Below are 23,141 nucleotides of genomic sequence, written 5' to 3' on the forward strand. Positions count from 1 at the left end.
CAGAATTTGGCGTCAACAACATGAAAGCATGGATCTATCCTGCCTTGTATCAACGGTTCAGACTGGTGGTGGTGGTGGTGGTGTAATGGTGTGGGGGATTTTCTTGGCACACTTTGGGCCCATTAGTACCAATTGAGCATCGTGTCAACGCCACAGCCTACCTGAGTATTGTTGCTGACCATGTCCATCCCTTTATGACCCCAGTGTCTCCATCTTCTGATGGCTACTTCCAGCAGGATAACACACCATGTCAAAGCGCAAATCATCTCTGGTTTCTTGAACATGACAATGAGTTCACTGTACTCAAATGGTCTCCACAGTCACCAGTTCCCAATCCAATAGAGCACCTTTGGGATGTGGTGGAACGGGAGATTTGCAACCTACAAATCTGCAGCAACTGTGTGACGCTATCATGTCAATATTTAGGAAAATCTCTGAGGAATATTTTCAGTATCTTGTTGAATCTATGTCATAAAGAATTAAGGCAGTTCTAAAGGCAAAAGAGGGTAAGTTGTACCTAATAAAGTGGCCGGTGAGTGTATGTGTGTGTGTGTGTGTGTACATAGTTTTCTTTCTATTTATGATTCAATTCCCTAGAACTTTTCCAATGCATGTGTACTGAAAAAGAAAGATTTTCATATTCATATGTATAAAACACACACCTTTACTTTTTAATATATGTTTTTGTTTTATGAATGAATTATAAATTATTATTATTATGATATTATTATGATAATTTATTTTATGCCAATGTTTTTGCTTATATTTGACCCTAGACCCTCTTATGTCGCACGGGAATATTTTTGGCAGTGGCCAAAGATTGTAAAGGTGAAAATTGTTGATTTTTTTTCTTTTGTGAAGAGAAGTGAAGATCGTGTTTCATTAATATATATTGTAAAATTCCTCCTGTAAATCAAAACTTAATGTTTGATCACTAATTTGCATTGCTTTATTTAGACGGCTTTAAACGTTTTCTTAATATTTTTAATCTTTAAAAACCTCAGATTCTAGATTCTTAAAACTTTAAAAAAAAAAAAAAATAGCAGCCAAATATTGACTGATCCTAATAAACCGTCAATTATAAGGCTTTCGGATCATGTATAAACCTCAATAAAATAGGTTCTTTCATGGTTTTTTATTTGTGGTTCATACTTGTCTTAGAATTTGATTAATTATTACAAAACACGGTTCTGATATTGGAGAAGGCATAAAAAACAACATTCCAGACCGAGATTACCACAAAAACAATCCCTTAGTCTCTAAATCATGTGATGTTTTAAACCTCGAAGCATGAAAAGTTTGTATGCATGCCTTGTAAAACACAGAAGAGGGGTTTCTGGGATATTCTTAAACTTTTGAAATATGATTTATGATGGTGCCTTATTATGTGAATGATCTATGCATATTTAATCCTAAACATTATCCCTTTAAGCTTTGACAGCATGTACTGACTCTAGAGTGTCCTTATGTCCTTTTGGATTGTGGGTCTCTGAGTTAAACAGCATCTTTTTAAAGTGCACTTTGTAAAAGATTACAGGCTGATCCTTCTGCAGACAAAATATTATCCTCATGGGAATCTTGTGAATCTATTTAGTGGTGATTTATATATATATATATATATATATATATATATATATATATATATATATATATATATATATATATATATATATATATATATATATATATATATATATATATATATATTTTTTTTTTCCTGTGAATTTTCTTTTCTTTTTTAAATATTCCCCTAATGGTGTTTAACAGAGCAAGGAAATTTTCACAGTAAATCTGATAATATTTTTTCTTCTGGAGAAAGTTTTTTTTGCTTTATTTCAGCTAGAATAAAAGCAGTTTTAAATTTTTAAAAATCATTTTAAGGACAATATTATTAGCCCCTTTAAGCTATATATTTTTTTGATAGTCGACAGAACAAACTATCGGTGTACAATAACTTGCCTAATTACCCTAACATGCCTAGTTAACCTAATTAACCTAGTTAAGCCTTTAAATGTCACTTTAAGCTGTATAAAAGTGTCTTGAAGAACATCTAGTCTAATATTATTTACTGTCATCATGGCAAATATAAAATAAATCAGTTATTAGAGATGAGTTAATAAAACTATTATGATTAGAAATGTGTTGAAAAAATCTCTCCGTTACACAGAAATATATATATTCCTGTTCTTCATGTCAGAGCAACTAATAAATGTTAGTGTGTTCAGTAATGTTTTTTTTATAAGTTACGCAGTATTTAACTGTAATATTGACTGTATTTTAGTGTGTCCAATGACTTGCCTAATTAGCCTTTAAAGAAGAGCTGTTATGCAAAAATCACATTCAGAAGGGGCTTAAACACAGTTGTGTGTTAGCATTGTGTGAGTATAAGCAGCTTCTAATGGTAAAAATTGCATAATATTTTTTTTCATAATCACACTTGATAAAAACAGTCTGCAGAAACAATTTGATTGACATTCTCCCTTTGTAGGTATCATCAGAGGAGGATCCCTCATTAGCTTAGGAAGTCAATCTCGTTTTGAAACTGCCACTATGCTGACACAAAGACAATTGTAGCTCCGCCCTCTTTTGAAATAAAATCTTATTTTAATTTAAAGCGACAGTCACCAAATAGGCACAATTAGAATAAATAAAAACCCAACACAGAACCTTATAAAGTCCGCTTGAAGTCAAAATTCATTCATTCATTCACTTTCCTTCGGCTTAGTCCCTTATTTATCAGGGTTCGCCACAGCGGAATGAACCGCCAACTATTCTGGGATATATTTTATGCAACAGATGCCCTCCCAGTCACAACCCAGTTCTGGGAAGCACCCATACACACTCACATTCAACCACACTCATACACTTCGGCCAATTTTGTTTTTCCAATTCCCCTATAGTGCATATGTTTGGACAGTGGGGGAAACCGGAACACCTGGAGGAAACCCACGCCAAATTGGGGAGAACATGCAAACTCCACACAGAAATGCCAACTAGTCTAGTCAGGACTTAAACCAGCGAGTTTCTTACTCTGAGGCCACAGTGCTAACCACTGAGCCACCGCGCCACCTGCATGTTGTGTTACAATAAATGTATCATTTCAACCAATGCCTTTCTTCGATATAATCTGGATAAGTTGGCGGTTCATTCCGCTGTGGTAACCTGTGATGAATAAAGGAACTAACCCGAAGGAAAATGAATGAACTTTAATCTGTACAAAACTGCGTGACGGTTGAAATTGATAATAATAGAGGCACTTTATAAACTGAAGCATCTAAACCACACGTCTGTTCCTCACAGATGTCTGTGGCTGTTTAAACTGGAGTTCATGCTTCCACTTTTAATGCAGAAGTCGTTTCCTAATCTTTTACATGTCAGTCATCAGAGTGATGTAATCCAATATTCTCTGTGTCTGGGTTTGCACAGGACCTGTAAATATATTGAGGAACTTTGGTGGCTTGTGGGTTTCAAAATACAAGATTATTTTTCGTTAACTGCGGAAATATATTTTACTTGAAATCCATCTTTCAAACCTTGTCCATGTTAGACTAGCATGTTTGGCCATTTAGGTAGGTGTTTACTAAAGGGTCTTCAAAATAAACCTTCTATTATCTTTTTAAAACTAAAGATAAAAGCTACTGAAACTGTTTTGAATAATAATGCATATTTTATCAAGTATTCCATTAATGAATAATGTTTATATGTGTATTTTTGGACATTTTGTCCTGAAAGTGTTAGCTTAAAGACTCTGCTGCAGTATGCTTATTTTGATGGACTTTCCTGAATCATAAATTCAGCATTAATTATTATGAAATAATTAAGTCTAATTGTCATTTTTTGTTGTTGTTTGTGTTTAGTTTATGTTTATGTTTATGTATCTGAACTTATATACTGAACTACACTGTTCCAATTTACTATGATCTTTTATGTGAAGCTGCTTTGACACAATCTACATTATAAAAGCGCTATACAAATAAAGGTGAATTGAATTGAATGTTGTGCATTATTTGTATTTTCTGTTGAAATTGTGTTCATCATAGTTAGTTTTACACTGTTATATATTATCTGCAGGTATATTTACTATAGGAAATGAACTGTAGAAAAAAAATACATCAGTGTGTAAAGTTTATGGGTGATTCTAGATTTGCGGGTGTTTTGGGTCTCCAAAATAAATCTTCTATTATTTTCTAAAGCAAAAAATGTAGGCCAATGAAATAGTTTTGAATATTAATGCATATTTGACCAACTATTCTATTAAAAATATTGTTTGTATGTATATTTATGAACATCTTGTCCTGAAAACTGGACAAAATATTTTTATAACTGATATTTTGATTGTTTTTTGTGAATCGAAAATTCTGCTTTAGTTATTATGAAATAATTAAGTTTAATTTTCATTTTTTTGGTGTGTATTTAATGTATGTTGTGTATTATTTGTCATTTCTGTTGAAAATGAGGTTATCATAGTTAGTTTTACACTGTTATATATGATCTACAGGCATATTTACTACAGGAAATGAACTGTAGAAAGCAATACATCAGTGTGTAAAGTTTGTGTGGGATTCTAGTATTGTGGGTGTTTTGGGTCTCCGAAATAAACCTTCCATTATCTTTTTAAAACTAAAGATGTTGGCCAATGAAACAGTTTTTATTAATAATGCATATTTTATCAAGTTATCCATAAAAAAGTATGTGTCTATCTGTATTTCTATCTGAAAATGTTAACTTAAAGAGTCTGTTTATTTTTTGATTGATTATCGTGAATCGTAAATTCAGCTTCAATTATTACAAAGTAGTCTAATTGTCATCTTTATTACTCAGTTTATGTTGTGTATTATTTGTCATTTCCTGTTGAAATTGACTTCATCGGAGTTTGTTTTACATAGTTTTATGTTAATATTACAGCCTTATTTACCAAGAATGAACTGTACAAAAAATACATTTGTGTATTTTTTTTTAAAAGGTATTTTTGTATAAGATTTTTTTAAAGGTATTTTTATATAAGGGATGTTCTAGAATAACAAATAAAACTTTTCACACTGTAAGTTTTGACACTCTTTAGGAAAATTAACACGTTTTTTTCAAAACTAATTATGGTTTTGCTACACTAATACAGTTTAACAATTATATATGTTGCAAAACTGGTAAAATAAATGCCAATCAATGTGCCAAAATCTGGATTTATACAACTGTGGTTGTTTCTGAAGGGCATTAAAATTCACTTTCTCTTTGTTTAAATCAACTGAGTTTTAAACGAAGCTAATAATTAACAACCTTATACACTTCCTAATAAAACAACGTAAACATATTAAACAGTCACTTCTCAGAACAATTAGAATAAAGCCTAAACGAATCGGTGCATACGTTTTCAACAGGTTTGTTCAGGAGCGAATCGTTCGAACAAACCGATTCAGTGAAGTAGATCAACGCAGCGTTTAGGTTAGACGAGTCGCTGAGTCGGCTTTTAACACAGAGATCTCTTCTGAGCTCTGATTAGTCAATGGCATCGTTAAGTAGGCGGGACCAGCAGCTCTGTGTGGTCGAGACGGCTGTCAATCGTGTATTCAAAGACACGCCCACACCTCTCAGAGTAGAGCTGCACATTGAACGTACATACATATCAGAAGCCGTGTGCGCTTTCGGATGTACGCTCGTGCACCTCTCGCACATATGACAGGATATGAGCTCGAAAGAAGAAGAAATGCTAATCTCCGTCATATGCCGTGCGGGTTACACATCATTACACGTAGTTTTATAGAGGTGAGCGGCGATGTGTGGATACGTAATAATAACGCTGACTGACGGAGCGGGGTCGCGCGCTTGTTAACGCACAACACTGTGTGCGGCTCGCGCGTAAACTTTGAGAACTTCACAGCATCACTTCTCATTTTTGACGGGCGAGGTGAAACAACAGCGCAAAGCATGGCGACACAAAACGACTGCTCTGTCAAGGTCTCTTTAAGGTAAGCCTTGCTGTCAGAATCCGCCGGCTGTACCCATACAGCCTACATTTCACGCTGTTTCACATGTAATGCACTGGTAGTGATGTTATATATACATGTATATAGATGTGGTATTCATCAAGCACTGCTTTACTATTTACATTCACAACAGAGTTTATATAGTATATAAACAGCAGTGTTGCATTTCTATGGGTGTGTACTCGGCAAGGTAAGACCCAAATGGACATTAATAAATGTGATATTATAAATGATCTGCAGTTATGAAACGCATGCACGCGAACTAGTTTCCATGTACTGCAACATGCATGTTACATGCATGCATAATGACATGCATCATGCACAGACTCAGAAGTTTGCAATGCATATGGCATACAGTAAGGTGCATTTAATTCATAAGTTTTGCATAACTGCTGAAGGACATCAGATGATGCAGGAATGTCTGCAAGGTGATAATGACACAAAGACGCGTGCGCGCGCTCCATCTCAGCGTCCTTATTTCCTTTGTTAAACCCCCTAATCGGGGTTTATCATCGCAGTAGGTTAATGTCTTATTGATTCGCCTTTTTTTTTGTGCAACGAGCACCGGAATTGCCAATCACATCAGTAATGCCGTCATGCAATGCTTTAACCGGAGCGCGTGTCAGTCAGTGCGCGGCGCCGGGCTGCAGCATGCATGACTCGAGGCGGTGGTCTGAGCATTGTCTGGATCCCCCCTCAGATCTGCCTGATGGGAGAAGATGGAGCAGTTTAGGAGAACGAATACACTGTCTGGGTGTGTAATGTGTGCGTATGTGTAAGCCCCTCTGGTGGGCATGCTTCGTGTTGTTTTAAAGGGCCAAACAGACCTGCTGTTGCGGTTCTGCAATATTAATATATTAGGAAGTGTGACTGCAGGTGCGTGCTGGTTTCTGATGTACTCTATTTGTATAGTGTGTGTGTGTGTGTGTGTATATAATGTTGGTCACACCTGCAAACGGAAAGAGAAGGAGGGGGGATTACATCAATGAATGAAGTGGACCCACGTGTTCTGCTGAGCATCACAAAGGGAGAGTGCTATTTAAAGAAGACCCCTTCTGCTCCCTTTTTACAAGATGCAAAATAAGTCTCTGGTGTCCCAGCTTAAAATAGTACACAAACAATGTTTTGTAACTGACCCTTTTAGGCTTTGAGCATAATTGTGCCGTTTTGGTGACAGTCGCTTTAAATTTAAATGAGATTGGGCTCTTTTTTTAAAAGGGGGCGGAGCTACAAACACCAAACGTGTCAGCATAGTGGCAGATTTACAGAGTCTCCACATTTATAATGCAACTGTAGAGTTTTCTCTGATTACACATTCTAGACTTCTCCAATCTTGATGTCCACATAAACTGTACTATTTTTTTGTACAGTTGATTGTGTGTTTTCATTATTGCCTCCAAGTGCACTCGTGAAATTTGTGTCCCGTGAAGACCATGATGTTGAAAACATTACGTAGCATACACTGTAAAAGGAGATTTGTTGAATTTACTTAAAAATGTGTAAACATTCATTCATTTCATTTTTCTTCAGCTTAGTCCTTTATTTATCAGAGGTCGCCACAACGGAATGAACCGCCAACTATTCCAGCATATGTTTTACGCAGCGGGTGCTCTTCCAGCCGCAACCCAGTACTGGGAAACACCCATACACACTCACATTCACATTCACATTCACGCTAACCCTAACCCTAACCCTACACACTCATACACTACAGCCAATTTACTTCATCCAATTGACCTATAGCGCATGTGTTTGGACTGTGGGAGAAACTGGAGCACCTGGAGGAAACCCACGCCAACACGGGGAGAACATGCAAACTCCAAACCAACAAGCGACCTTCTTGCTGTGAGGCGACAGTGCTAACCATTGTGCCACCCGTGCTGAATCAACACAGTTCTTGAGTTGTTTTGGGAGAACTTAATTGTTTTATGTTCAATCCACTTAAATTTGTATAAACAATTAAGTTAACTTAATCAATTTGTGTTTGGACAACATGAAGAAATTGTGTGGAACCCAGCATTTTTTTACAGTGTATTTGCATAATTATAAACATTGACTTAAGTCAATACTACGAGTTAACCCCCACACTGGAAAGCACTTTTATAGCAGAATAAGCCAGAAGCTCGCTCACTGCAACCCTCACATGGTCGCCCACTGAAGCTAAGCAGGGCTGCACCTGGTCAGTACCTGGATGGGAGACCACATGGGAAAGCAAGGTTGCTGCCGGAAGTGGTGTTATTGAGGCCAGCAGGGGGCGCCCAACCTGTGGTCTACGTGGGTCCTAATGCCCCAGTATAGTGATAGGGACTCTATACTGCTCAGTGAGCACCGTCTTTTGGATGAGACGTTAAACCGAGGTCCCGACTCTCTGTGGTCATTAAAAATCCCAGGATGTCCTTCGAAAAGGAGTAGGGGTTTAACCCCGGCATCCTGACCAAATCTGCACTGAAAACAATTATTCAAAGATGATTTCTTGGATTTACTCAATTTATTTGGGCTGAATTTAAACAAACTAATTAAGTTGAACATTATTAAAATTAATTTGCTTGTTTAAATTTAACACAAACAAATTGTTTGCAACAGTTCTGCATGCAACTTTTTTTTCAGTGTGCCCACTGGGTCCATCATGGCCTCCTAACCCTCCCCATATCATAAATGGCTTCATCACTCTGTCTCCTCTCCACCGATCAGCTGGTGTGTGGTGTGCTGTCTGGTGCAAAATGCCTGCCGTCGCGTCATCCAGGTGGATGCTGCACACTGGTGGTGGATGAGGAGATTTCCCCCCAATGTGTAAAATGCTTTGAGTGCCCAGAAAAGCGCTATATAAATGTAAGGAATTATTATTTTTATTATTATTATTATTATTATTAGAATCAAGCTGTAATTCTTATTAAAAGAAGGGGACAATGACAACATTTTATACATCAAGTCATACAAGATCAAAAGAACAGGTATTATTTGATAATGTTTTATCGTTGACATTGGTAATACTAATTTTTAATTGTTCACTTTTCTCTTATGTCAGTGGAGCTTTTTCACAAGACTGTTATGACACGCTTAACGGTCATGAGCATCTTAAATCCTCAAGTTTTTAATACTTGGATTTTTAAAAAAATGTACGGACATTTATATGCATTTATGTATGTATTATATCATATTTGCATCAAATTAAAAAAACAAAACAAAAAAAACACAAATTACCGCTTGTGTTTGTAATGCAGAGTTTACAGAAGTAGGACCGTTGTTCTTTCTTCTTGCTGCCATTATCAGTCTTGATAACACCACCGTTTTTTCTTTTATTATTCCAGCAAATAGGATTTAAAAAAGAATATTTGTTGTTCTCTCCCATTTACTGCGCTCTAAGATCACCAACTATGCTGACTGAGACACCCGGTAATCTGAAAAGGGTTCATAAAGCTCTTCAGGCTGGTCTGACTTATTCGGTTATGAAAATAAAAAGAACCTTGCAGTCTTTCCTCTAATTTTGACTCAGTCAGAGTATATAATACTTTATATTCTCCATCTTGATGTAATCCTAATCTTGGAAGTACAATTTTGGAGCCTGCACTAATCATACACTGCAGTTATTATGTAAAGCTCAGCAGCTCTAACTGGCCAAAGTCTTCAGATTGATTCTGACTCATCAAGTCGTGTAATGTAATGTAATCTAGCATTCATGTGTGGTTTATTGTCTGTATTTTGTTTATTTTTTTTTTCAGATGTTTTAAATTTTTCATGTATTTGAAATTATGTTTTATTAATGTTTTATTAATTGTTTTGACCTTGGGTGTTTAAAAAGGTGCCATTTATATGTAAAATGACTTATTCTTATTATTTGATTTAATGTATGTCAGTATTGACAAATCCTGGTTCATTTTACAACGACCGTCATCAGGTAGAATTGCAAATAATTTATCAAATTCTGAATTTTAAAAAATGTGTTAGCGCTGTCGCCTCACAGCAAAAGGTCACTGGTTCGAGTCTTGGCTGGGCCAATGGGCATTTCTGTGTGGAGTTTGCATGTTCTCTCTGTGTTGGCGTGGGTTTCTACCACAGCCCAAACACATGTGCTACAGGGGAATTGAATGAACTAAATTGGCCGTAGTGTTTGTGTGTGAATGTGAGAGTGTATGGGTGTTTCCGAGAACTGGTTTGCGGCCGGAAGGGCATCCGCTGCGTAAAACATATGCTGGAATAGTTGGCAGTTCATTCCGCTGTGGCGACCCCTTATAATTAAGAGACTAATCCGAAGGAAAACTAATGAATAAATGATTGATAAGTTAACTTAATTCCTTTATGTTGCCCCAACACAAATGGATTGTGTGTAACCCAGCACTTCTTAAAGTGTACTTCCCTATTATTACTGAAACACAGTGTCCTTGCCACAGTGTGAGTTTCTGACCTCAACTTGAACAAGTAGCAAACTCAGCTCCACTTCTCATGAGCTGACCCTTTTTCTACCTCATTTCCTCTTTATCACCATCAAAGCCTGCGGTTGAGAGATGGATTGTGTTTGTGCCTCTGTGGGTGGGAGTTTGTGTCCGTAATATGTGTGTGTGTGTCGTCCCTTGGGTGTATGTCATCTGCAGGCCATCTTTCCTTGCCTCCACCCTCCTGGTAAAGTCAAGCGAGACGTTCTCCAGAAGTGTTGACTCAACAGCGATGTTATAATTAGACGCAAAGTGACACAAATTAGTTTTGCTGATGATTTTCTTGCCTGATAAAAGACGAAGGTTATTCATACCGTGGCGGCAGACAGTCTATAGTCAAAGAGTCTCTCATGAATTCCTCTAGGTTATCGAGATAACAGCACTACAGTCTGATGATTTCAATGGGAGTCTTTTAACATCGCTTAAAGGTCTCGTGAAGTGTTTTGAAATGTGCATTTTTTTATTCAGTGTTTGATGTAATTTCAACTAAAACACAAAGAGAGGGCGGGACATAGTGTAGCTCCTCCCCTTTAAAAACAGGCGGGACATAGTGTAGCTCCTCCCCTTTAAAAAAACAGCCAATAGTGTTTTGTTTTCTCGCAGCTCTGCCAGTGAGAGTGGTTAAGCTCAAGTGCATCAAGTATAAAGCATTTTGAAGTGGGCGGGGCATGTCAGAAGCTAGAGATCATTTGATTGGTCAGAAGATTTGATGAAAAACTGAAGTTTGAGGTGACGTGAATAAAACCGTTGATCCATACAGGGGGAAGTGACAAACTACAAGCTTTGCATGTTTATATCAGTTTTATATCTCATAAACGCAAATTGTGTCACTGTTGTGGTGCGCACTAGCTCATAGAGATCCTAAAAACTATCAATACTGATGAAAATAACATTGAAAAAGTTGGTATTTTAATTTCATGGGGACTTTAACAGTTTTCAGACTTTCACTTGGAACTGAGCCCAAATGGTTGCCAGATAATTGCCTGCGTTTGTCAGTTTGAGAAAGGCCTGACCTGTTTATGTGTCCAGTCTGCTTCCTACTGGCATGGCTTGATCTTTTCTCAAGGGTCTGGCTGGGAATGCTTGTGTGTGTGTGTATGTGGTTTGGGGGGGGGGGGGGGCTGGGGGATGGGGCTGTGTTAATCGCTGAGGCTCCTGGGAAGCAGACTCGTAATTGCCTCATTTATGGGAACAACTTCCACTACACTTTAGGGTAGGTTTTAAGATCTTTGGCATCCTCAGGAAGACTTATTCATTCATTCATTTTTTTCGTCGTCTTAGTTCCTTTATTAATCCGGAGTCGCCACAGTGGAATGAACCGCCAACTCATCCAACACGTTTTTATGCAGCGGATGCCCTTCCAGCCGCAACCCATCTCCGAGAAAAGGAAGAGTTATGGTTGAAGTCAAATTATTTATTATGTTTTCTTGTTTAAATATTTCGCAAATGATGTTTCACAGAGCAAGGAATTTTTCACAGTATCTTCTTCTGGAGAAAGTCTTATTTGTTTTATTTTGGCTAGAATAAAAGCAGTTTTTATATATATTTTTAAACCATTTTAATATTATTAATAATATTAAATTAGTATATTATATTCAATATTATTAGCCCCCTCAGGCAATCTTTGTTTTTGATCGTCTAGAAACCACTGTTATACAATGACTTACCTAATTACTCTAACTCAACTCAATTTACCCAGTTAAATATAATAATTACTCAACTAACCGATTACCAATCCAAGCATTAGTTGTAGCTCTGAACAGCACCCATTCTCTTCTTGGGAGAATTTTGATACCTTTTTTGATCCACTTTAAATGTTGACTACACTACCTGACACATGTCTTGTCGTTGATCTCAATTGTAAGAGCAACACATAATGACTTGACTTCTGGTTGATCATTTGTAAAAGAGGAAGAAATTGGATTTTTCTGATGAATGATCTGCTGAACTGCATCCCAATCATCACAAATACTGCAGACCTACTGGAACCAGCATGGACCCAAGATTCTGATAGAAATTAGTCAAGTTTGATGAAGGAGAAATCATGGTTTGGGGTTACATTCAGTATGGAGAGATCTGCAGAGTGGATGATCAACATCAACAGCCTGAGGTTTCAAGACATTTGTGCTGCCCATTACATTACAAACCACAGGAGAGGGACAATTCTCCAGCAGGATAGCGCTCCTGCTCATACTTCAGCCTCCACATCAAAGCTCCTGAAAGCAAAGAAGATCAAGCTGCTCCAGGATTGGCCAGCCCAGTCACCAGACATGAACATTATTAAGCATGTCTGTGGTAAGATGGAGGAGGCGTTGAAGATGAACACAAAGACTCTTGATGAACTCTGAAAGTCCTGCAGGAACGCTTTCTTTGCCATTCCAGACTTTATTAATCAGTGATTTGAGTCAGTGCAGAGATGTATGGATGCAGTCCTCCAAGCTCATGATGGAGTCAGACACAATATTCATTCTGTCTCCACTGCAGCAGGACTTTATATTCTATACTGGACATTATTTCTGTTCAGTGAAACATAATCTAGAGGCCTTTGCCTTTCATATTAGCCACTTCTGACACCAAATGATCAACTAGAAGTCAAGTTATTATTAGTTGTTCCTAAAACTTGAATAGGCGACAAGACTTTAGTCAGATAGTGTATATAATAAATAATCACTTGACAATCAAACTCAGTTCAAAAGGGTCTGTTGATAAACCCAGTAATGTTCATTGATGTGTTCAAGTAGTTACTTTACTCCTGACAAAGACCAGTATGTCTATTAAAAACCTACACAATGAGGCTCAAGTTGACATACATCCCACAGCGCAGTGTCCTTTGTAAAGGTGGCCTGTTTACTGCCTGTTTTGTAACCATTAGGCTGAATAGACTGAATGTTTGAGCCTTTTCTTTGCTTTCAATGGGAAAATGATGATGAGTTTGGTCTACACGGGACTTCAGTCAACATTTAAGCTGCACTTGTAGTTATTGCAATCATTTGAATGTGCACCAGATCAGATGATTAAAGAGGTAGCTCAACAAAAAATGCCAATTCTGCCATTATTAATCACCCTTCACTTGATCCAAACTGAGTTTATCTTATGTTGTTCTTATGTAAGAATCCATAGTCTTCCATAGTATTTCGTCACCTTAGAATTATAAGGTTCTATCTGACATTTTTGTCAAAATTGAGTTATTCACATATTCTTTTTAAATGGCAACTTATTTACATTATGGGATGTGTTTTTATACGTTGTTTACATTTTAAGGCTTTTTATTTTAAAAACTAAAAAGGTGTATCTACAAAGTTGAACTCTAGCTTGGCTCTATAAGGTTCTATCTGTGCGCCAATCAGCATTTTTAATGCATGCACGAGGACCAGTCATTAGCTTTCTTTGTCATTTCACCGGACTGCTCCATTGACAGCAGGAAACACCAGAAAGACAAAATCACACAAAATCAGAGTCGACTAAATAATGCCGCACCACACGAAACTGAAATGTGTGTAAATGTAATGATTTAGAAGCATTTCTTGACACTGAGATTCATTCATTCATTTTCTTTTCGACTTAGTCCCTTTATTATTCTTGGGTTGCCACAGCGGAATGAACCGCCAACTTATCCAGTATATGTTTTACACAGCGAATGCCCTTCCAGCTGCACACCAAAAACTGGGAAAAACACACACACTTATACACACTCAATCACACACATACACTATGGCCAATTTTAGCTTATCCAATTCACCTGTACCGCATGTCTTTGGACTTGGACTTTGGACCCACGCAAACACGGGGAGAACATGCAAACTCCACACAAAAATGCCAACTGACCCAGCCAAGGCTTGAACCAGCGACCTTCTTGATGTGAGGCAATCGTGCTACTCACTGCGCCAACGCGTCGCAAACATTGAGATGAAATGCTCAATTTTATATTGTTGAAAAAGAAATGAATATTTTAAAATTTGTATATTAAATTTGAAATATTTTTATTTGTGTATATATAGTCAGTGAAACACTTTTCAGTGTTTATTAAACTCATTTGCTCGTCGTCTGTTTCTTTTAAAGTCTATAAGTTTAATATTAAGTCTTGAAGGGCAAATACTTAATTTATTTCATGGGGCATATAATTCAATAAATATAATTAAATAATTTATTTTAAGCATAAAATGTTATAAATATGAACATATTAATTAGATAAAATTAACAGCTGCACTGAAAAAAATAAATATTTAGCCCAGCCTTGTATGCTTAATTTTAAAAGAAAAAAAATATCCTAAAACATGAAATAAATGTTACAGAAAGCAAAATTTTAACTTTCTCAAGCATCAACATGTTGTTACAACACTAAACTATATATATATTTATTGTATTTCTTGATAAGTAAAGCTTCAATGAATGATCTGCCAGATAGAACCTTATAATTCCAAGCGGAAAATGACTTTTCAAAATGAGAAGGTTCTATCTGCATTTACCGTGGCTTATTTACTCCAATTTGCAAATGTAAGAGAACTTTGATAATTTACATTTAGAGAACCCTTAGAGTCTCTGTCAAGTTAATGTATGAAAGAGATCTGTTACACACATGTTGTTTGCTATATAGAATGCAAAAACTTTGAAGCTCAATATCTCAAAATCATTCAGAACGCAGACAGAACCTTATAATTCTAAGGCGACGATTTGTCTTTCCAACAGTAAATGTTAAAGTCTACTGGTTTCCAATGTTTTTTCAAAAGATCTTCGTTTGTGTTCAACAGAAAAAAGAAACTCATAAATGTTCTGATCAACCTGAGGATGATAAATCAGTAAATGCTGTGTAAATGTTCATTTGTGGGTGAACTATTCGTTTAAGTTTGTACATTTAGGATTAATTCAGGCACACAGATACATGCAAGTCTAGCTAAACTATTGTTTGCCGTATAAATGAAGAAGTTGGAGTTGGTCATTTAGGTTTTGCAGATGATGCTTACTAATATATTGACTTCCTCTACAGCCACATGGGCTGTACCTGTTTCTGTCTGTCACTGTTTCTCTACTTCCTGTTGATGAAATGTGTAGGCCCTTGGGGGCTGAAAGGGTGGAGTCCCGTGCATTTAAACCCAAAGTTAGCTTCAAAGCATGCTAAGTGCTAGCCAGCATTTTCATCATAATGTCACCTTTCTCATATTAGACACACTATTGCTATATGTAAGTGTTGTGAAACGTTAACTAGCCCAGAAACCTAATGTTCTCTTCATCAGAAGTAGCATGTAAGATGGTCCCAATACCGACACTTGTGGCACTGGTCTCCTGTATGACAGAAAGTGCACATTTTGCTATGTGTCAAAGACTGAAAAGTGCCTTATAGGCAGGGTCAGATGGAATCTGCGGACGTTTTCTGCTATTTCTGCAGAGAAATTGGTTTTATTTTGGGAGTATCATAACTAAAACCTTAATTAGTGAAATATAAAGTTATACCTTTTTAACTTTTATTTAATGTTTAAATTGCAAATCTAATTAGATTCACTTTATTTGGTAAACAAAGCAAGTTTGTCATATAATATATATACTAAAAGACAGAAAATTTTACTCTACACAAACAGCATTTTCACATTAGTCAGTAATATTACTCTGACTAATAAAAAAACTAAATAAATTTAGATTTACACACATTTACTCAAGTAAATAAACAGAGTTAATGATGGGCTAAAAATCTGCAGAAATCTGCGCGCGCAGATTCCGTGTGGGCCTACTTATAGGTGAACTTCAGTGCAGTATAATATTTTCCATAGAAAACTGAAGACATGACTCAAGGTTAGAGGTGTAAACCACAGAAAAGGAGACAAAAAAAGTTCTATATCAGTAGAGGAAAGTATTTATTATCATCTCTGCTTTATATAAAAGGTTTTTTTGGTGACGGCAGCTTAAAGACGCCTCTCATTTGGAGAATGATGACACATGCATTGCTCAGGTGTGAGTTTCTCACAGACTTCAACAGAGTGTACAAATCTTGATGTTTCTGTGGGTGTCATCTATCTAATCTGAGCTTTATTTTGTATTCTCTATTGGATTCGGGTCAGGGGATTGGCTAGGCCATTCCATAGTTTGATTTTCTTTCTCTGAAAGCATTTGAGAGTCTCTTTTCTGTGTTTTGGATCATTGTCTTGCTGAAATGTCCACCCTGGGTTCATCTTCATCCTCCTGCTAATGTAGATGTTGGACTGAAGCAGCTGATATTCATTTACACTGAGGAAGGGCAGAGTGTTGCTGAAGAACTACTGAGAGATTTCAGCAGCTGTCTGGGCTTTCACTGCCAAACTACACCTCCCTTTCTTCATGTGTTTAACATTTTCTCCCTGCGTCATTTCATTTTATTACACAGAACTTAATTTGTAAACTAATTAGATGTGTTTTCCTTGCCTATATGGATTTATTAGGTTGTTACCAACATCTGGTGAAAATTTCAAGTCAACGTCACCTTTAGAAATAAGTTTACAGAGAAAAATGTTGACGTGTTCAACACTTCTTTTCTCCGCTGTAGCTTTTAACACTTAAAGTTATTATATATAAACATAGTTAACATGCAGTTATATAGTATATAAGTGTAGATGTTCAGTGAAGTGTATTAAGTGTGTGTGTTGTCATCTCTCAATAAGACCATCTCTGCAGTGTTCTTCATGCAGTTTCCACAGGAAACTCTGTGCAAGGCAGTAGATTATGTGCAGTTGAATGCGTTAAGTTCACTGCACAGGAAGCGATAGTCAAAGGGGTCAGAGGTATGTTTCTGTGACCCAGTTGTGACATTAGTCTCAGTTTCTGGCAGGCAGGAAGACGTGCGATTAAAACGCAGCTAGTAGCGAGTTCGCCCGAGGGCTTCCCTTGAAAACCGTGTCCAGACCCACCAACCCTGATTCACGGACATGAGAGCGTTGATTGATGATGTCTCTCGCAGTGAGTTAGATGCTGCTCTGTTAGACATCGCCCTCTTGGTTGGAAGAAAAGGCCGGTTGTGTTTCAAAATGAAAAGGGGAAGAGGAGTGAAAGAGAGAAGGCAAGAGAAAACAGGAAGTGTCTTTTTCTCTTTCAGTGTCAAAGGCCTGCATGGCAAAATCAACATTAGCTCTCAGTGGAGCCGTACACAGGGAGGCTTTTATTAATTATTTGCGTGTGATAGGTCACTGCTTTCACTGTGTGTGTGTGTGTGTGTGTGTGTGTGTGTGTGTGTGTGTGTGTGTGTGTGTGTGTGTGTGTGTGTGTGTGTGTGTGTGTGTGTGTGTGTGTGTGTTCTGAAGGATGTCATTTCATAGTCTCTGAGCATAAACAATGCAGTTGATTCTGCTTCTATTTTATGTATTTTTTTTTCCAATAAACACACAGTGTGAACACAACAAGGGCTAGAGACATCTTAAAAGTGCACATGAAGTCACAACTAACCATGTTGATTTTGTTAGCTTATTGCTGGTTTCATGGTGAACAATTCATCTGTGCATGTCATTAAGAAACAAAGCGCAGGCTGCGTCCCAAATGGCACACTGTGCACTCATGCACTATGTACTTATGCACTTACACACTCAACAGGATAGTATATGTATGTAGTGTCGTCCCAAATGGTGCACTAATGTTTTTTCTTACTAAGCGGAAATTCAAACCGTTTCCCTGATGATGTTTGACGGTTGCCAAATCAGTGAAATAAACGACCGAATTATCAAATAATACCTGCCGTGAGTATAGCGGCATTCACCATCAGGATGCGCTGTAATCATTCTCGCCATCCAAAATAAATAATGTTATCCAACATGTGCGCCCGATAGCTCCGCCCTTCTGCTACGTGAGCAAACCTGCGGATATTGAGTGCATAAAGTGTCCATCACTCCACACTTCATTTTAGCGGCTGAATGAGTGCATCATCCGGGTAATTAAAGTGCACTTATTATTTTTAGAGTTTTCATTGTGAACACACTACTTATACTACAAAATGGCATAGAATAGTGCATAAGTATGCGATTTGGGACGCAGCTATAGTTTGCCGTCGTAATCTAAAATTGAAATCTGAAAATGCACTTCCTGTTTGTTTTGAGTTCAATTCTCAGATTGTGTCTGTCTGAGGTATTGGGGGCGGGGCTAATATACTTAACCACGCCCCCTCCAGCTGTCAGTTCTGACAACAAACAGAAATGGTGAGGAGGAGGAGTCTGTTAGGGTGTAATAACTCTCCCCAAACCCTTTCCCCCATGTTTCTGAATAAAACGCCGCCTATTTTACTACATCCAATCAGCTCGCGGTAGAAAATACAAGCCACGCCCACTGTTGCTTCAATTAATATTTTGTTTTTCTTGGAACTGCGTCAGAATACGAAAAAAGTTAAACGGTCATGGGAACTTTAATGACATGTAATCAAAAATACAATGAGTGTTTAATTTTTGGTTGGCGGCGGTGGAGACTTTGAGTAATGGGAGAACCTTGAGAACTGTACGGTGCAACCCGGGCTCATTACGGATACGTACCCAGGTCTAGATTTCTTGGTACAACGAAATACGTAACCGGAGGTACGTCTGCTCGCAGTTTTTGTTTATGCAAATCCACCAGAGGGCGCTGCGTCCACTTTTTTGATAATCTTAAATTTCTCTCGCACGACCTCTTCTCCACCAGATGGCGCAATATACACTTCAGCTGACCAGGCAAGCTTACTGTCGACTGACTGGCTGCTTCTGAAATCACCTACTATTCAGTAGGTACGGCACGAGAATTTAAATGTACTAGGCAATTAGAAAAGTACGTTCTATACAGTATGAATGTGAGCAGTATGAATGGAATTCGAAAGTACTACATCCGCCATTTTGTTATAATCCTGAGACCTACATTAGTTGCGTCAATTCTCCTATTCATGAATTCTTTTGCAGGGCATCATACCATAGTGTAGCATGCATTGGATGTGCACTTCAGAATCTCGCCAGAAGTAGTAGGTCATCCGGGTAATTCTCGCATACTGTTTTTCAAATTCTATGAATTCGGACATACTACTCGGCTCGCATACTGATTTTAGAGTATTGTATAGTATGGAAGTATGCTATTTAGGACACAGCTTTTGACTGACTGACTGACCCACCCCCATCCCTAAACCCAACCGATAGTGTTTTCAGAGGCAATCTACAAAAGAAAAGCCATCGCATCTGCGTGATTTCACCACGTTTTCAGCCTGTTGTTTATTTATTTAATTTTTTTGCTTTTGTTTACCTTCTTTCTGAAACCAATCGTCGCCCAACTCCCCGTTGTCAACTGTGCTCCACGCTCCTAGTCTGCTGACGTACGCTGTGAGCGACTGGGCAACTGGTAACACCTCACATGGAGGTAAGCAGTCAGCTGGTAGCACGGAAAGGAACAGAGCCATCAGCGGCATCATACCGCCCTGTAGCGTTCGCGACGAAATGCTGCCATACATACCTCTGGCTACATTATTCACACTCTCCAGAATGTAGACAGGGGTACACATCCACAATGAGCCTGTGTTGAAATTGTAAGTGTGAACATGTTGTCATCTCTCCTGTGGCATTGTGGGATAGTAATGTGTGCACTGGTTGTGCACAGAATCTTATGGAAAGTTGGAATATTACTCTTTGCATGCAGTTTTACGAATGCTATGAATTCCTATGTTGCACTATACTTGTATGTTGTTCTCCGAGGGGAACGTTTCGTGCACATGCGTGTGCTTGTAATGTGATTTAACTTTGTTACAAAACTTTAATTGGGATCAAGGCAGCACGCCAGAAGTAATTCCCAGAGTATCCTCTTTGGTCATGTTTAATCTCATTGTAGCTGTAAAATAATTAACCTCAAGGACTTTCGTTCCCTTTTGTTCACTGAAGACCTTTTTTTTGCTCTCATTCAAAGGTTCAGGCTTTTCATTTGTGAATTTTAAGCACACATGCATGGACCGTTTTTCCTCTTTCACACTCTGCTAGAGACTTTTGGCTCTCTACTGGACCGTCCAAAGACCTGCACACCCCTCCTTCAGATGCTGGAGCTCGAACCCTGGGCTTTGAAATGAAACTGACCCCCTGCTGACCTCTCCAGCCACCAGCACCCCCTCCCGTAGTCCCGCTTTTCTCTTGTGAATTAAAGGGCCATGAAACCCCCTCGTTTCAGCAGGGTGTTTTCACACCTCCACTTTGGAAAAAGTCAGAAAAGTGGGGGTGTCCAGCTCTGTTTAGGGGGGAGTGTCGGAGGAACTAAAGTGGGAGGGTGTGGGAGTGTCTATTTGGGCACGCGCGAGTTTCAGTCAAAATACACACACAGGAGAAAGAGATGGTGTTTAACCTACATGAACATCTGTAGTGGAATTATTTGCCAAATTATTAACTGGTGGACTTTAACTGCAGTTTGGCTCTTTCATTCAGGGAATTCATTCATGTCCCTCGCGACAAACGCGATATTTGATTCGAGGATCTGCTCTAAGCGTGTATTTTTCATGCAATGTTTGATACCGCACGGCGAATGACAGAAAAAAAACTCCGCATTTCCCGGAAACTTAGACGCACACGGCAGGTAACGTCAGAAAACCGCGTGTGTTATTCCGGTCACAAAATGCGGTGCTAACATGTTTGCCCTCAGTGCAATAGTTAACTTAATTCGAAACGAACAAACTGAATAAACAAAGAGCACTGGTCGCTCACTTACCAAATCTGTAGAGACAGAACAATCACCAGCAACTAGAGCCGCGTCTGAAGAGAAGACTACATCCGGAATCCGGATCTCAGCGTTAGCAGATGAGAACAGCTCTCAGGTAAACAATAATCCCCCTTAGACACGTAAGTTATTGTTGTCGCGCGTCACGTACACTGTTAATCCACACGTGAGTCTGAGCTCTCACAGAGAGAAAATGAAAACGAAACTTAACTGCAGCAAAATTTAAAAGCCACACTTCACGCTTGTTTTGCCAACACAACGTGGCGTCTCTGTGGTGTAAAGACGGTGACACTAATGAATATTAATGAAGTTGCACAATAGAGCGCGCTGATTGGTTTGAACCAAGGCTTACTCATGCATTAATGCAACACACTGTAAGACGTAATAAGGCACACTCTGGCACAGACGCCCAGTCTGCACGCTGGAATACAACGCTATTATGTCATGACCGTGACGCAGCTTCAAAAATTCGTTTCAAACAGGAAGTACGAATTTGCTTGAAATAACGCAAAAACAACCAATTTACACTTTTTAGTGAAATATAGGTGTCCTAATAGTGTTTTTAGCAGTGTGGGACACATATACGACTGTCAATAGCTCAAAAAATGTGTTTTGGTGTTTCGTGACCCTTTAAAGAGGGGGGGACTGCAGGACAATGAAGTGAATAGATCTCTAGATTTGGACCCTGGTTCCATTAAAACTACATAACCGGACTAGATCCAGGACAATCACTCTTGCTCAGTCCGAACAGGATTTTTAGGGCTTGTTCTCTGTGACCTTCTGGACATTTCACCACTTGTAAATGATAATAAAGAAGTTGTTTAACGGATCTAAGGGACCAGCTGGTGATTAGGTATCTTAAGCGGTAAGGAGCTTAAATGAGGCCCGGGGTCTCTGATGAAATAGGTTTGCTTGCTTATTAGCGGAGGCAAATAAGGCAGCTTCTGTTGCTCGCTGTTGCTCATTAAACGTCAGCACATAAAGCTCCCAAACATGTAATTGTGTGGTTTGAAGAGCAATACAACTGATTCATGTTATAGCTTAACAATATAAATGGGATTTCTCTCACCTGGTGTATAATAAAACTGGGAAAAAATGTTATACACGGCATACACACACATTAGATCGCATATAGCTAATAAACGGGCAAACACAGCCCGGATCTAGAGTTACTGATGCTCATGCTTTGTGCCAATAGCAGCAGATGAACTTTACATCTATTCGGTTAACACTATAGAATAAGTCATCATGCTATTTAAAGAAATGAAACGATGAAAACAATTACTTGGAAGCAACCTCTTTAAAAAAAAGTACAAATTCTGCTCAAAATACTCGCATAATTTTAATTAATCAGTAGTTTTGTGAGAATTTTAACTAATTTAATTTTTGTTTTTATTTTATTGAAAGAGATTTCTAACATAATGTGAAGAGTAATTCAGCAAGCGTCGTAATCTTGCACAAGCAAAACACCTTTAGGCGTAAATTAATTCAGGTTTGTGTGGAAATTGTTCGGCAGTGTGATGAAATGTGTTGAGAGATGCAAACTGTAGGTGTAACTTTAGGTTCATTAATCGCAGTGGAGATGTAAGGTCAAATTGAGCCCACAGCGTTGTGGGATGTGCTAAATCATGCGTTGAGCTCTGTCTGCTGCAAATGTTGCAGGAGGTCATCTGAGTATTTCCTGCATTCAGAAGACTGCATTCATTAATTCAAAGATATTTCATTTATTTTGTTATGTCAGTTATAAGTATAAATATATATATATATATATATATATATATATATATATATATATATATATATATATATATATATATATATAATTTCATTTAATTTATTATTTCTTTTCATTTATATTATACATTTATTATTTTATTTTTAAATAAATGAATTAATTTAATAAATTTTTCAATATATTTATTATTTTTTAATTTTAATTTTATTTTTCTTATTTATATTGTATATTTATAGTTTTATTTTATTTTTATTTTCATTTATATAATATATTTATTTTTTATTTAGTATTTTTTCTTTTTATTTATATTATATATTTATTATTTTATTTTAAATATAATTT

At 37.6% G+C, this 23,141-nt stretch overlaps 1 protein-coding gene across 4 annotated transcripts in view; it reads left to right on the forward strand.

Annotated features, from left to right (window-relative positions):
• Positions 1-5,622: 5,622 nt before the first annotated feature.
• kif21b (kinesin family member 21B) overlaps positions 5,623-23,141 on the forward strand; it is a 131,863-nt gene continuing 114,344 nt past the window's right edge. For all 4 annotated transcript variants that reach the window (XM_087272963.1, XM_087272965.1, XM_087272964.1 and 1 more), the window contains exon 1: positions 5,623-5,963. In XM_087272963.1, the coding sequence (XP_087129089.1) occupies positions 5,923-5,963 (41 nt within the window). In that variant the 5' untranslated portion in view covers positions 5,623-5,922. The remainder of the gene's footprint in view (positions 5,964-23,141) is intronic.

The sequence above is a fragment of the Danio rerio genome, chromosome 11, assembly GCF_052040795.2.
Source record: "Danio rerio strain M-AB ecotype USA chromosome 11, GRCz13ab, whole genome shotgun sequence".
Taxonomy (NCBI): domain Eukaryota; kingdom Metazoa; phylum Chordata; class Actinopteri; order Cypriniformes; family Danionidae; genus Danio; species Danio rerio.